Source organism: Gymnodraco acuticeps, unplaced genomic scaffold, assembly GCF_902827175.1.
Source record: "Gymnodraco acuticeps unplaced genomic scaffold, fGymAcu1.1, whole genome shotgun sequence".
Taxonomy (NCBI): domain Eukaryota; kingdom Metazoa; phylum Chordata; class Actinopteri; order Perciformes; family Bathydraconidae; genus Gymnodraco; species Gymnodraco acuticeps.
The window spans coordinates 5,130,419-5,146,741 of NW_022991180.1; the positions used below are offsets into that span (position 1 = coordinate 5,130,419).

The window sequence follows — 16,323 nt, forward strand, 5'->3', positions numbered from 1 at the left end:
CTAGTGTTGCACTGAGTGGCCTTGTGAGTGTTTACCCCGGTGGTGCGCTGGAAGAAAGGTCTGCGCTCCTCGCCCTTCAGCAGCAGAGGTACCGTGGTCCCATAGCGCTCTGGTCTGGCTGCTTCCCCTCGCTGTTTAGCCTTGTCTGGACTACTTTCTGTAAAAAGAACAGATTAAAAAATCAGAGTGAGTCAATTAAAAATCCCACTAAAAATGCAATGAAGGCAATGTATTAACTTTGTAAGCATGCAGACAAAGGGGGCAGGCAATGGTCAAAACAGCTCTTTAAAACAGCCCCTGCTACAAAGGCAGGGAATCCTTGGATAGAAAGCACTGTTTTCTTTTTATTGTGGACTGAGCTGCTGAGAAAGAGTTAGAGTTCATTCGGGGGCCTTTGAGGACATGTGCTGTCCCCCAAAGGGTCTCTACAATAAGAAAAAGCTACTGACACACATCAATAATAGATCCGTTCACAGTTTGTGAGGAACTCAGCTTTTATGATAACTCTGCACAGGAAAGAAGTCTTTAAAAGATACCTCTGACTGAAGAGAAATTAACTTAGTTAGAAGCCAATTATGCTAATTAGCCCTTCAAAGACTGCTCATCAGGGAAGCAAACAAAATGGGATGTATATATGATGGCATAGGATGAAATATAATAAAGCGGGTGGCTTGAAGCAGAATGTGGGAATCATAGTCACAATTCCCTCTGCTCTCTCCGTGTCTCTCAAGCTCTCCTCCCTCTTCTCCCACAGACAACAGAGACTGTCCCTGACGCTCCCACGGCCTCACAGAGCATGTCTGAATTGTAGCAGGCCCAGCAGGCTTCCTGTGAAGCCCAGTAAATGTTACAAACCCAGGGAGGAGCTGTGGAGATGAAGTGGAGAGGGAGTGTCAGAGGGGAGGAGGAGGTTGTTTGAGGTCTCACAATCCTGTTGTCACCAAAGCAAGGCTGAGAGAGCGTGCTGCGTCTCTGTGTACTGTACGTCTCAGGTTCCCTAATCCCTTAGAGATACACATGTAAAGCAGCCGTTTGTCTGCGTTGCATGTACAGCGTCACGCAGGGTACAACAAGAGTTCAGTAGTACATTGAGCTGCGATACTACACTCTTGACATATTTGTTTACTCTTCCCCCCTCTCCCCCACCGGCTGAAGACGTCTTCATTTTAAGCAGTCTTTTAAAGTCTGAAGTTTATTTTCTTTGAAGCAGAAATTCAGAGAGGAGTCCTGCTCCACCACAACTGCATTTCTTACATCTTCAAACGGTGTCTGACGGCGGGTGCCCTTTGCTCTCAGTGTGGCCCAGACTCTGCGTTTATCCACAGTGAGTAATAAGCTAACAAGGGCATAAAAGGGACCTCCTATATTTAATGAGGTATTTCAACATGTGCCGATGGTAGTTTGTTTGTTTTAGTGGTGCATGAAAACCCCGTTAGACAGACGGAGCAGCATGACTGAGACCACAGGCTGCGGCTAGAGTGCTAATAAATGGAGCTATAAAAGAGAAAGTCAGGCAGACGTCTTGTTAATAAAAGATCTTAACACGACTACCGTTGTCCCTTGCAATTCAATTGGATCTCTCAAATACTTTCGAGTTAATTTAAGTCATAAAACCATACCAATGTAGAGGGGACACTAAAGCAGGAGTATGCGTAACACAAACTAGTTTATATGTCATCAGACCACATCTGAGGGCAATAGTGTTGCCACGAAAAGAGCCTGTCGCCAGAGAGGCTAGACACAATGAATCGCACACTTTCTTGAAAGTCTTGTTGCAGTTGTTTGTTCTCGTGGAAAGCGGTAAAAAGGTTGTGTGAAGAACAAAAAGAAGACCTTAAAAAAAGAATTCCAGATCACCACCTTGCACACTTGCAGCGGGAAGCAGGCATCTGTTTGATTGTTGTAAGTGGAAAATTACAAAAATATTGTATCTACCCCAAAAAAAGTTGCCATTGAAGATTGAATATGAATGTGCGTGTGTGCCGTGTGGAAAAGGGATGCATGCCGTATGTGACTTTGTCAAGATTTTTGCATGTATGCTTCAGTAAAAGCTGGATGACGATTAAAGTTTCTATCCGACATTGCTCTCCAAAAAGGAAGTATTCCCTTCAAACAGCAAAGAAAAATGACATTCATGATTACTCTCATGGGCTTTATGCTCTTTGGGATCCTTTGAAATTCAAACCAAAACTGGGTTAATCCCATATGTTTATGGAGAGTATATTGATTGCTAAGCCAACCGCAGTTGTATCCCCATGTTGGCCACAAGGGGAAATCAGCTGTGGGTCATACATCTTAAAAACACAACTCTGTTAGGCAGCCAAAACATCTTTCCTCCGCTCTCTCTGTAAATAGCCTCAAAAACTAAATCTCTACGAGGATGATTTGTTTCTGCCGTTTTATCATAGCACCCCGAGCAGTAGCTTTATTACTTACTAACTGGTGGGTAACGTGAATTCAAACGGGGGCTGCAGTCCACTTTACTCAGCAGGGATATGACACAGACAAAAATATAAACAAACTAAATGAGCTTCAATTACTTCAGTCAAGCAGAAGGCGCCACTGGACCCAAAATCCACCTCATTACTTGTTCTGCATGTCTCCTGCTGCATGATGGGTTCACTTATATGTATATATTAGGGCCGGGACTCGATTAAAAAAATTAATCTAATTAATTAGAGGCTTTGTAATTAATTAATCGAAATTAATCGTATTTTTAATCACATATAAATATTTGACCTAAGAACAGTGAGAAGCAATTTTTTTCGCATGGATTTTAGTATACCATTAGGCGCATTCACACCGCAGTACTTTTCCCACAAAGGTTCATGAGAATTTAGTTCATGAGAACTCTTTGAACCTGGGGGAGGATTAGGCAAATGAAGCCGCTGACGTCACTTATTCTTCTTCTGCTTCAGTAGAAGCTGCTGGGACTCCCAGCAGCTTCTACTGAAGCCTTCCGAGTAAATCGCGAGAACGCCGACACCTCCTCATCTCCACCGCTCCCATGTTTTATTTTGTGTTGCCATAAATTAGTCTCTCTGCGTTTCTGCGCTGGGCTAATGCTAATAATGCTAATACGAGGATAATAAAATTCACAAAACTTTTTGGGAGTTTTACGGGGCGTGGTTTGCAATCCGCCCAGCCAATCAGAAATATAGCTCTTTTCTCACAAGAGAGCCACACGAAAGTCCCTGCTCTCTAGCAGCTCTCTGCTCTCTAGCAGGGACTTTCGTGGGGGTAAAAAGGTTCTCATGAACTAATTTTAGTACCGGCTCTTTTTGGTATGAACGCGATAAAAGAGGCTAACGTCCACGCTAGCTGCTATATGTTTTGCATTGAGGTGATACTTGAGGCTTGATGTGCTGCGGTGATATGCAAATTCCTTTTTGCATAATTTGCACACAACCGTGCTCTTATCGACGCTTCCATCCGTCCGTTTTTTAAAACAACATTTCCCACTGTTGTTCACTGTGGTTTGTTGTTGTCTGAAGTCATGAACGTTAGTTGGTGCTCCAGTATAATCGGTACGCCTGAAACTCATCCAGTGAGAAACGTTCCGCCGTGCAAAAATAAGTGCGATTAAAATGCGTTAATTTTTTTAACGCGTTAATTTTTGTGTAATTAATTAATCTTAATTAACGCGTTAAAGTCCCGGCCCTAGTATATATTCATCTATTTAGTGATTAAAGCAGAGAACCATATGCATATTTTATTAATGTTCAAAGTGCACATGAACAGCATTATCTGTGTTCCCTTTAGTCTATTGGAGGAATAGAATACATTATTGTTCATTCACACCTAATAAGGTACCTGCTCTATCGACAGTTCTATCATGGAGCCGCTCCCTTGAGATGAACAGGAGGATAAACAGTGTAGTGAAGGTCAAACGGGCAGCTTGAAGGACGTGGTAATCTATAGGCAATGTATTCAGAGAACAAGAAAGTGAATGTCACAGTAGGACTTTAGCAACTCCCTCAAGCTGATTACCCTGAAATAAAATTTGCATACAGACTATGCAAGTTTAGTGTTGACCTTGGGAAACAGTTGGTAAAAATCTCAACACATCTCACAAGATCATGCTTTAAGCACACAAATATTTAGGGCTGATCATTGATCTTTAATGTTCATCAATAAAACTGATGGTTTTTTTTTCCTCTATCAATAATTTAGCCTATGATATAAGAAAGTTGTACAAAAATTCCCTGAAGTCCAGGCTTACGTATTAAAAATAATAATGTGTACAACTAACCAGAGCTACCACTGATTAGATGCATATTAATTAATTAATCAAATACCAGAAAATAGTGAAAATATCCCAAAATCTAAGGTGATATCTTTGAATGTCTTTGAATACTGTTGGTCCAAAGCCCAAATGTAGGAAATCAGGACATAAGTTCATCAAATATTTGTTTTACTGTTGATCAACTTATCAATTAGGTGACAAATTGTTTCAGGTAAGTAAATATTTACTATAGCTTTGAGTAGCCAGAAAATCGTTGTTTTTTTCCTCCACTTTAAGAGATACTCAAAGACTATTTTGTTATCCAAATATATGCAGATGCAGGTGACCGCAGGAGACTACAGGATAAATGGCGGTGCTTTTTGAACCCTTCTACTAAAATGTTACACTCATTTTAGGCAAGGCAAGTTTATTTATATAGCACCTTTCAGCACACGGCAATTCAAAGTGCTTTACAAAATAAAATAAAAGACATTTAAGAAGAAATACAGCAGTAACAAAAAATCATGTTGTTGCAAAGATAACCTCCGTCTAAGCTGCTCTTCACCACACAGGCCTTGTCTCTTTAGATTTCCACTCCAATATAAGAGCGGGGAAACATGATGGGCCCTCGGAGACGTGACACTCCAGTTATTATGAAGTGAAGGCCTTTAATAACAGTGCATTAGAGTTTCAGATGCTCTGATTATGTTTTGACAATGAAGATTGTATGTTCAATATCTGCAAGGCAGCTGCCAAACCAGCCCTCCATGCCTCCAAACAAACCCCTGGGATGTGTCTGTGAATGCATTCAAAGGGTGGATTTCTGCCAGCAGTGAGACGAGAGATGCCACACACAGAAGAAGTGAGTTCAACTGTTGCAATTATATTCGATTGAAATCTTGCTTCAACCCACAATCAATGCTGCAAGTACCTACTGCATTGATCATTCATATTGATCAGATGATGGCCGTGTTTAAAGAGCCAAGGTGAAACCACTGCTTGGACATGGGTTAGGTGTCGTTATCAGTGTGGAGTAGGGCTGTGCAATTAATCGTATTTTAATCTCGATTACGATTTTGGCTTGCAACGATTATGAAAACAACGTAATCAAAATAAAACGATTATTATAATTTATTTATTTTATTACTTTCTTTCAATGCTTTTTCATTTCGGTTAAGTGCATGATAAAAACCTGAGTCAAATAGAAAAACTAAAGTTATGTCATGTTTTCTACCTTTAGAATGCTTCTATTCAATTATAAGAGGGCATATTGATTCAACTATCACAGACAGAAATTCAACAAAACGTTAAAAGCTTCACTAAAGTATAGTTTATTGTAGGGCTATTGATCGTTTTGCGTTATATGATGAGTCAACATGTCAAACCACATTTATGTATTTACAGCAAGGTTTCACATTTACAAAGCACTAAAGGAACAGTTTGACCTCTTGGGAAATGTAGGTATTTGATTTATTCTACACCAGGAGTCTTCTAGCTGTAGATTTATGTATAAAGGACAGATATAAGAGTTGTATTGATTGTCTAATCCAAATGTAAGCAAAGCAAAGAGGCTGCAGCGGTACAGGCTCAGGAGGCAGGTTGTCTGCTGATCACAGGGTTAGCAGTTTTTTCATAAACTCCTTATTTTCACATGTCAATATTTTCTTGAATAAGACTCTAAACCTTGAATTGTTGAATGTTGGTATTTATGTACAAAGAAACATATACATAGGAACAGAAAGTACATAGAGTGCCACAGTGACGCGTCCTAAAACCCGGAAGTAAATTAGCATTTTACCACAAGCATTACCACATTGCTTTTTGTGGAAGAAACCGTTGTTCCTTCCACAAAAAGCAATGCAATTTCTCCATAGGATTTTGGAAAATAGCTCGAAATAAGGTCTGTGGTTGACACAAATTTAAGAGACAGATCACGTTTTGTTCAGCCGGATAATATCCACATGTCTACCCTACTTTTATAATTTTCGAATCATAAATCTAATCAATAGATTTATGATTCAATGTTATTATGTTAACATAATGTTAAAAGTAGGGTAGACATGTGGATATTATCCAGCTATTTTCCAAAATCCTGGAGAAATTGCATTGGTTTTTGTCGAAGGAACCGGAAGGAGTTTACTTCCGGGTTTTAGGACACGTCACTCTGGCACTCTATTTGTGAGTGATTTAAGCGTTCGAAATAAAATGTCAGCTGTTTTATCAGTTTAAAAATCACTGATGCCATAATCAAATAATTGCTGATTGGTCATCAAGATAATCGGTCAACTCCTAAAACATCACAAGGACTTAGTGGGTAACACAGGGGTCATATATGGGTTAACATTTGAGAAAGAAAGGAATAAGAGGAAAGGAAATAAAAGAAGAGTGTTGCTAAAGCATTCTGATTTAGTGAAGATCTTAGTGTCTTTGGTATTTGTTTCACTTCTGTCTTTTACGTTCTCTTACACAAGAAATCTGAGGATTAAAGATGCTAACGTTTTCGTCTTTTCGGGCAAAGTGGAACAAAGGAGCTCGACACACACACACACACACACACACACACACACACACACACACACTTTAGTGGAGCTTTCTGTATACATCCAATTACTGATTTCGTATGAAAACACCACTGACCTAAATACAGCAATGGATGCTACACCTCCATTGTGCCCTCGGAAATAGATTCCTCTTAACAAAGAGAATTGCGAATGAGGCCGCTTTGAAACGTGATACAGATATTCAGACTATCTTAATGGAGTCGTTCCTGGAAGTACAAATAGCATGTAACTTCTTCTAGAAAATTAACTCGAAGGTGATACCCGTGAGGATGCTCTGACATTTATTTAATTAGCTGGAAGTCAGAGACGCCCAAAGAAATACAACAATTTCAACATCATATTAACGGACTGCCTACCCTATTACAGGTTGTTACAGTTCATCTAGCCAAAGTGTAAAACTCAGCACTGAAATAAAGCATTGGTTTCCTTTCATAATAACAACTATTTCGTCCAGCACATCAAAGAGAGCACTTTACAATTCCTCCTGCTAAAAGGCTCCTGACAAATCCTTTTAATAAAACAGAAAAAGTTCTGCTGCTGACGTTCGATATCATAATTGTTCCTAGACTAATAAAAGACCTGGAAAGTAGGCAGCATGAGTACAGCTGTAGCTCTGTGAAGCAGCGTTTCCGCCAGGGGGGCGTCTTGCCGTCATTTGAGGGGCGTCCAAAAATATTAATAATTCGAGAGAAGATCGAGAGTTTTTATCGCTTGAAATGACGAAAAGGAAAAAGGACAAGGACATCCCTCTGTGGGGCAAAGGAGTCTGGTGTGATTCTTTTCGGAGTATTGAAGATCGTTTCCCCGACATCGGCGGTGCCTGCTACAGGACAACACGGAACGTGCGCGATTTGGACGCAATGAGCGGTGCTAGTGGAGCGCGCACGTGAGCTGCGAGCACCAGAGCCTCGCAGCGGCGAAACTGAGGCTCCGTGGTAAACTGTGGTAACATGAAGAGCCGTTTGGGAGCCGAAACAGCTGGCGCTTTAACGGCCTGTCCACACGGCGGCGTGCGTTGTCGCTTGCCGGCGGGGGGGGCTGAAACTCGATCAACAACCAATCACATGAATCTCCCGCCCCGGACACACAAGCACGCGGTTTGATTGGCTAGAACTTGTACTGACATATGATTTGATTGGCTGACGCTTCCGGCGAAGCTTCAAAAGTTGAACTTTGCTCAACTTTCGTTGCGAGCAACGCGAGCAAATCTACGCTTTGCTCCCACAATGCAGTTCGGCGCAACGTGACGTCACCCCATTCAAAGTGAATGGGCAGAAGCGTTGACGCTTCAACGCACGCCGCCGTGTGGACGGGCCGTGAGAGAGCCGAGCCAAATGATCCGGCTCACTAACGTAAAAAGACAGTATCTATAAGGGAGGGCTCAAGTCAAAATTCAACCCCCCCCTCCCCCCCGCTCTCGGGGTGGACGCCCTCTCAGCTAGGGCTGAACGATTAATCGATTTTAAATCGTAATCGCAAAGCTTGCGATTTTTTTTTTACTATTTTTTTTTTTTTTCTTCTTGTGTGTCTGTCATCTACACCAATCAGAAGTGCTGTGCTCCACATGTACCAGCCACTGTTAACCAATCAGAAGTGGCCCATGATAGAAGGTGATAGACAGATTGATCCAATCACCTGCCAAGTATTTTTGAAAGTGCCTGCCCTTTCCAAATGGCTTCCAATGGAGCTTTCCTTGATGGTTTGGTGAAACAAACCATCTGAGTCAGGTTAGTAATGCTCCATCACATGTTCTACATCTATTACAGGGTGAATCTTAAACTGAAGCTTGACTTTAAAGCAACCCAACGGAAGTTTCATGTAAGTTTAGTTCTTTCACTCGTAGCTCGGGCTGCGGGGGTGCTAGAGACGGGAGCATGTTGATGCGAACCTCCTAGCCGGAGATATGGCCGCATTTTACAATAAACTTCCGTTGGGTCGCTAAAAAGCAAATATCGCAAATCGAATCGCAATCGCTGTCCGAAAAATCGCAATTAAATTTTTTTCCCAAAATCGTGCAGCCCTACTCTCAGCCCTGGTCTGGCGGAAACACTGCTGTGAAGTGCTACCTACTTTGCTGCATATGAATTGATGTTAGACACAACTCAAAAGAAAACACTCTTTCCACTGATACATTAAGCCATGCATTGAAACATACACATACTGTAGAAGGCTACTTTTTTTACATACAAAGCAAATGTAGTTTTCATCACTGCGTTTCATCTTGAGCAGCATAATGAACAGAAAGGCTCATATTCCGTTAGTTACAGCACTAAAATGGACTTACAGCATACTCAAAAAGACACCATACAGTAATTTCCAGGCCCTTGCAATGCTCAAAGACAAACTTTGAAAGACTTCTTCAAACAGGTTTTTACATTTTTAGTCGATTTATGTAGAGATGAAGATAGAAGGGCAACATTATGAAATGATTATTCTGCTCCCTACACCAACTTTCTTTAGCTTTAGGCTTCTTTATAGGTTTCTATAGCCCATACTACATGCCCATTTCATATAGTATATAATACTGTCAACATACAATAAATAATATATGTGAAGTGTACCCGAATATCCGAATATTCGTTCGTTGGGAGTACTATTCGGGTTTCAATTTCGTTATTCGTTTTTTTTTTCCCGTTTTTTTTTTCAAATTGAATTTATTGAAATCTCCAATATCAACGTAAGAGCTTGTGCCTCTTAGGGGGGTGCTAACACTTAACCATAAACGTTATCGTTTACTTTCTCCGTCTTTATATGTAGATATTACTTTTCTCCGTTAATCTCCGTCACGTTGTTTCCAATGCAACAACAACTTCCTGTCAACTGCGCTAACTCTCCTTCAAAATAAAAGCATGTCCATAAATAGGAAGCCAAGCCAAACTACACTTAAGACATATAAAACTGCAACGAAAGTAACTAACACAATGCGATATCCTTTTCAATTTCAAAGAACACAAATTGGGTTACATTAACAAATAACTATAAAACAACAATACTGTAGAATAACAAAATTAATTCAATTCAAAAATTCAATTCAAAACCTTTATTTATCATGGTAAAATCCCATTGAGATCAATGATCTCTTTTTCAAGGGAGACCTGCAGCAGTAGGTTCCACAAGAAGACATAAAAACATAAACAACAAAAGGACATCATACAGCAAAATGTACAGGGATTACAATTTACATATTTAACCACATGTACAGGGACCAACAGCATCTGATTTTGTAGCATCCAACCGAGCTTTAAAAACATGTAGTGGTACTAGCTTGGTAATTTTCCATTATTTTTGCAGACTGTTCCATGTTAGTGGAGCTGCACATCTAAATGCCGTGAATACACCGAAATACACGAGTTGAAGCGGTTTGCTGCTGATTACTACGCCCCCCCCCCCCGTGCGGGCCAAATATTAGAATATTCGCTGCTGATTGCTACCGAATATCCGGAGCCCGAAAAATGGTATTCGGGACAACCCTAATTTGATACTGTAATGTTGGTTGAAAATCAATCCGCAACTTTTGAAGGTCACTGCGAATAATCTACACTGTGAGCAGCTCCTACATTTCCATCCTGCTTTGCATTGTGAAAGAGTATTGCACATAAACATACTGTAACACTCAAAACGAAATAGTATTTACTGTACATGCTATCAGCATTGAGTGTACTTGATTTACTACATTTATGTTCACGTACTACAGCTTAGAATCAGTTGCGATATGCATCATCGCCAACATCAATACCAATTAGGGATCGACCGATATGGCTTTTTCAAGGCCGATACCGATTATTAGTAATCAAGGAAACCGATAACCGATATACATTTGCAGTAAAATCAGAAAATCTTGGTGTCAAAATGTAGAATAACACAAACTCTAACACAACCTCTTTGAAATGCATTTAAGCATATATTATGTTTAATTAACTTTTAAACATCTTACAACTGGTTTCCTCTGTGCCCTTTTCTTTAGTGCAGCCATCTGCAATGAGTTAGAGAGAGGCAGAGAGTTAAAAGTGGGGCTGCAGGCTGACATGCTTAACTATCAATAATGCTTAATTTATTATATCAAAACAATGCCCGTCTATCTAGCATAAAATCCCAATAAACTGCTAGCAACTAAAAAACACTAGTGCTAGCTAATGTTTTGCAAAATATTAAAAGTGAGGCTATTACAGTAGACCTAACGTTAGTCTAGTAGCCTAGTCTTGAAATCTACCCTTGTGGGGGCGCGCTCATGCGATTGGCTTAGAATTGAGGAGACATCTGATTGGCTATAGATAGAAAAAATTACAAGTACGAATCGGCTGACCGTCAGGGGAGTCTCAAAAAACCCACATACGAATGCACAGCGATCCGTGCACAGAAAGCGGTTTGCGTTTGTAGGTGCAGCGGTTTTAAACGGAAAACAAATATGTGAGGATCAAAAATACATATGTAAAACTTTTTTCTGTATTTGGATTTTATTTACATGTATATGAAACGGAACACATTTGTGTGTGCATTGAAAAACACAAGTGTGGATTCGGAAATACAAGTGTGAATCCTTTAGCGGATCATGAAATACAAGTGTGAATCCTTCTGTGTGCATACATGTGTGTATTATGAGACTGTTCTGAGCCCATACCCCCCCCCCCTCCGCACCACAGTTACTCCGCTGCGAGACGCTGCACGCACCCCCAACTCTGACTGACTTCCCGCGTCCCTGTGTAACTGGGAAACTGATAGAATTGCACTGAGGCCGACAGGATGAGGCTCCAGAGAGTTGTAAAAGCAGCACAGAGGATCATCGGCTGCCCTCTCCCCTCCCTGATGGACATCTACACCTCCCGCTGCCTCAGTAGAGCCAAAAACATTGTTAAGGACAGATCACACCCCGGCTTTCACCTGTTCAACCTGCTGCCCTCCGGCAGGCGCTACAGGTGTATCACATCCAAAACAAACGGACTCAAAGACAGTTTTTTCCCAAGAGCCATCATTGCTCTTAACACCTGACATGTGAATCAATGTGACTCTGTACATATACATACAGTATATATCATTACTATTATAAATACACACTATTATTATTATTATTTATTACATTACAGATTTTATTTTTATTCTCCTGGAAATAATTACTGCACTTTACTCTTTATTCCTTTATCCCTTATTCCTAAGTATGTATGCTGCGTGTATTTTGTTGTCTTATGTTGTGATGTTTTGTTTTTGTTTTGATGGCACCCTTGAAAGGGAGAAGCATTTATCTCATTGTACATGTATAATGACATTAAACTATTCTATTCTATAATTGGATCATAAGATCATGGTGTTTTTGCAACTTCAGCATAGGGGATTGGGATGTTTATTGAACTTCGGCTTTCAACTGACTTACCTTCAAAACACATACGGCTCTGCCGCTCAGCGCTGCTGCTTGCTTCAATCTGTGTCTGCGTTATTTCGCACCTGCCTGTAATCTGAGAAGGTCCCACCTCTCTGGCTGGCTCCCGTCCGGAAAATCTTCAGTGTTGATTGACACTTCAGTAATAGCCTATCATACAGCGCTGTGGGCGGGACATTGCTCGTGTACAGAGAGTGGTGACTGCAGCCAGAGAAACGGCTGCATCAGAGCCAAAGTTTTATCGGCAATTTGATAAAAAAAAGACCGATACGATAATCGGTCAAATGCGGAATATCTGCCCCGATAATCGGCCAGGCGGCCCCTAATACCAATCAATTGAACTGAGACATTTCAAAGCTAAAAACGTCAGCCTCATGTTGGCAAAAAGTCGGAGGATTACCGAAGCCAGTAGAATTCATCTGCTGATTATTTGTACAACATGTAATGGCAATCTATCCCATAGTGGATCAGATATTTGAATCTGGACCAAATGATCATTATGAGAGCCGAACGTCGTTAATGTTACTAAAAATAAAGCGTTTTTGTTGTTTTGATGGATGAGTACATTCTTCTGTTTGAATCTTTAAATCAACCAGTAATTGTATTTCTACTTAGATAGATACTCTGCCTGCTCTACAAGTAAGGATTCTTAGAGTTCTGGATTGTTCTAAGCAAAATCAAATAGATAATGAAAAAAGAGGGGGTTTAAAATGTAGTTTTGCAGAACAGTTCAATATTATGAGCTCTTTATTGACAGTGGTAAGAGCAGGCTGAAAGGCAGAGCGAACATGACTGAGAAGCACACAGAGAAACAAAGACTTGGAAAGCCTTTTTGCAGGAGTTTAACATTTGAGTGTTGCCTCATTTGAACAACCCCTCTCTTTATCATCTTAGTTTCCCCTGTGATGACACACACTGGAGTAATTACTGAAGAAGTTGAGAAGGTGTTAATCCTGGATGTGGGATCCCCCCCAATCTTTTCCAAACAGAACAGCCCATTATTGGCCTGATGGAGTAAGCTACGAGGTCAGCGGCTCACAGTGAAATAATGGTAAGAGGAGACTTCCCAGGGAGGGTTAGTGAGATTTGTGTATCCCATTCCCATCCTGTGGGAGCAACAGTGGGAAAGCAAAATCCCATTTTGTCGTGCACAGATTTGGGCATTATGTCTCTAAGCTTTGGGGACTTTGGGGATTAACAGAAATGTATCACACAGGCTGGGCCACCTAGCAGCTATTGGTGGAAGAGACGGGGTTCCAACAAATATGGATTTGTATCCATGCTAAGGGCATTGGAGGGCAATGTTGGTCAGTTGATTGGTTGTTTGGTTTATCGGTTTTGGTCCAAGTAGCACTTTAGCCTGCTAACATGCTAAACAGAGGTAGTGAACATGATAATAATTATACCCAAGCCCGCCTTAACCTGCCATCAGGCCCTGGGGCCCCCTATTTAAACAACAAATCAAAGTCATTTATAGCCTCGGCAGGCTCTGTGATCACACACACACCACTAATTCAGCACCATGAACAGCTACATATGGCCTCAATGCTAGGTATCAGTAGATGAGAATGATCATTATCTCCGGTGGATTAACACAAACCTAGTTATGTAAAACGATGCACATTTAAACCTGCAGGCTACTGGGAATCAATGAATAGTGCAGCATTGCCTTACCTCTTTAGCTTCCGTCTGGTTTTCTTTGAAGAAAAAGCCTTTATGATGTTCTTAAAATCCATCTCACGAAGAATGTCATGCTCAATTGACATCAGTGTTAGGTTTCCTTTTCCGAGCGCCACTCTCAAACTTTTTCTTCTCCAAAATGTTCTCCTAAACAACCTTTATCTGTCACTCAATCACTCGCAATTTGAATAAGTCACATGTGAAACATATTCTCATTCTGATTGGCTGTTAAGTGGTGCCCACTGACTGTTACGGCCCGTCCACACAGCGGCGTGCGTTGAAGCTTCCAACGCTTCTGCCCATTCACTTTGAATGGGGTGACGTCACTTTTAGCCGAACTGCATTTTGGGAAGCGACGTGGAGCGTTGCTGGCGTAGCTGGCGTCAAAAGTTGAGCAATGTTCAACTTTTGATGCCTCGATGGAGGCGTCAGCCAATGAAATCCCGTTTATGCAAATCTGCCAGTACAAGCACTAGCCAATCAAACCGCGTGTATGCTGGGAGAGACTACGCAGGTCATTTCCTCATATTAAAAAAAAATGGAGGGAAAATTGATTATAGTGGTAGTGAATCACCCGGTGCTGTTTGATCAGTCTCTGTTCATCTACCGGGATACAAACCCGAGGAGCGAGGCATGGAGGGGGGAGGCAGAGACAGTGGGTGAAACTGGTAGGTTTTCGCCTGTTTGGGGATTTTATATCCAGTTTACTTCGTTTTAACATTGTTATTGCTTTGTATGTCGGGGGCGGGAGATTCATGTGATTGGTTGTTGGTCGCGTTGCTCGCAAAAAATCCCCAAGCTTCAGATACGCCCAGCTCCAAGCGCCAACGCACGCTGCTGTGTGGACGCTCCGTTACGGAGTCATCATTTTTGGGAAAAATCTCTGGAATCCATCGATCTGATTGATTAGCGGAGCAAATGATCAAAATAGTATGGAGGGATATTTTCGTTTGGATTACTGGTCTGGGGGAAGCTTGCGAGTGTGTGTGTATACGTGTGTGTGTTTGGGTATTTTTGCGTTTGTGTGTATTGTGTTTGTTTGCCGGGGAAAATACTCACGAGAAACACCGGCTGTTGTTATGCCTGCTGTGACTTTAAGTTACTCCGTTCTCCGCTTGTAATTATGCCGTTACAAGCTTCAAAGCTGTATTTATCATCTGAATTTGCCGAAACAAGTTTAATATTCTGAAAGCCAAGACTTTGTTTAATTGAAATCAGATGAAAACAAACTATAACGGACCCTGCCATGTTATCTATGATTACTATACGCCTTACATTCATAATTTTAGCGGAGGGAGGGAAACGGCGCTGCGGAAGAGCAGAGTGGCGAGGGAGAGCTGTCATCTTCCCTTTACAAGCTTCAAAAATGTATTTACCGTGTGATTTTGGAAATAAAAGTTTCATATTCTGAAAGACCAAGACTTTGTTTATTTAAAATAAAAATTAAAACACCCGAAATAAAAATAAAAATGTGTAATTTATTTTTATTTTTATTGGCTCATGATAGGCCCCCAATCTCCGTAGGCCCCTGGGCTTCAGCCCAGGTCAGCCCGTGCATTAAGGCGACCCTGATTATACCTAATTATCAGCATCTTATCAAAGTCATTGTGATCATGTCAACATGCTCACATTAGCATTTAGCTCAAAGGACCAGTGTTCATAAGCACAGCTTCACAGAACTGTTAGTCTAGTTTGTATTTATGTCCTTATAGGTGATTCATATAGGAACACGCATACACATGGACTCACACACACACATAAAGATCAAAAGGTCGCACAATTCTGTGAGCGTAGAAAAGTAGGGCTGCACGATTTTGGGAAAAAATCTAATTGCGATTTTTCTGACAAATATTACGATTCGATTTGCGATATTTGTTTTTAAGCGACCCAACGGAAGTTTATTGTAAAATGCGGCCATATCTCCGGCTAGGAGGTTCGCATCAACATGCTCCCATCTCTAGCACCCCCGCAGCCCAATGGATCAATCTGTCTATCACCTTCTATCATGGGCCACTTCTGATTGGTTAACAATGGCTGGTACATGTGGAGCACAGCAGTTCTGATTGGTGTGGATGACTGACACACAAGAACAAAAAAATAAAAATGTAAAAAATAAATATATAAAAATGTTAAATAAAATCGCAGGCTTTGCGATTTGATAATAGCATCATTACAAATCGCGATTTCGATTTAAAATCGATTAATCGTTCAACCCTAGAGTGAACCAGAACCAACCTCCGCCTTAGAGGTCTTTCTTAACAAAAAATGTTCACTTCATATAAAGCATATATGAAGGCTGACGGTTTGAGACCATGGCTTGACTCCAATAAGCGATGTCTCACAGTAAATAAACTGACAGAGGGGTGTGATGACCTTTCTGTTGTGAAATTATTGATGTAGTCTGCTGTGTAACTGCGTGAGTCTCAAACCAGAATCATGTTGCTGTTGCATCAGTTCACTTTTTCCTTCTGTCCTCTAGTGATGGG

The 16,323-nt window shown here is 41.0% G+C and overlaps 1 protein-coding gene across 1 annotated transcript in view; it reads right to left on the minus strand.

The window, feature by feature from the left end:
- adam12 (ADAM metallopeptidase domain 12) overlaps nt 1–16,323 on the minus strand; it is a 91,641-nt gene that overhangs the window by 69,230 nt on the left and 6,088 nt on the right. Inside the window, exon 2 of the mRNA XM_034237681.1 lies at nt 36–157. Within this exon, the coding sequence (XP_034093572.1) occupies nt 36–157 (122 nt within the window). The remainder of the gene's footprint in view (nt 1–35; nt 158–16,323) is intronic.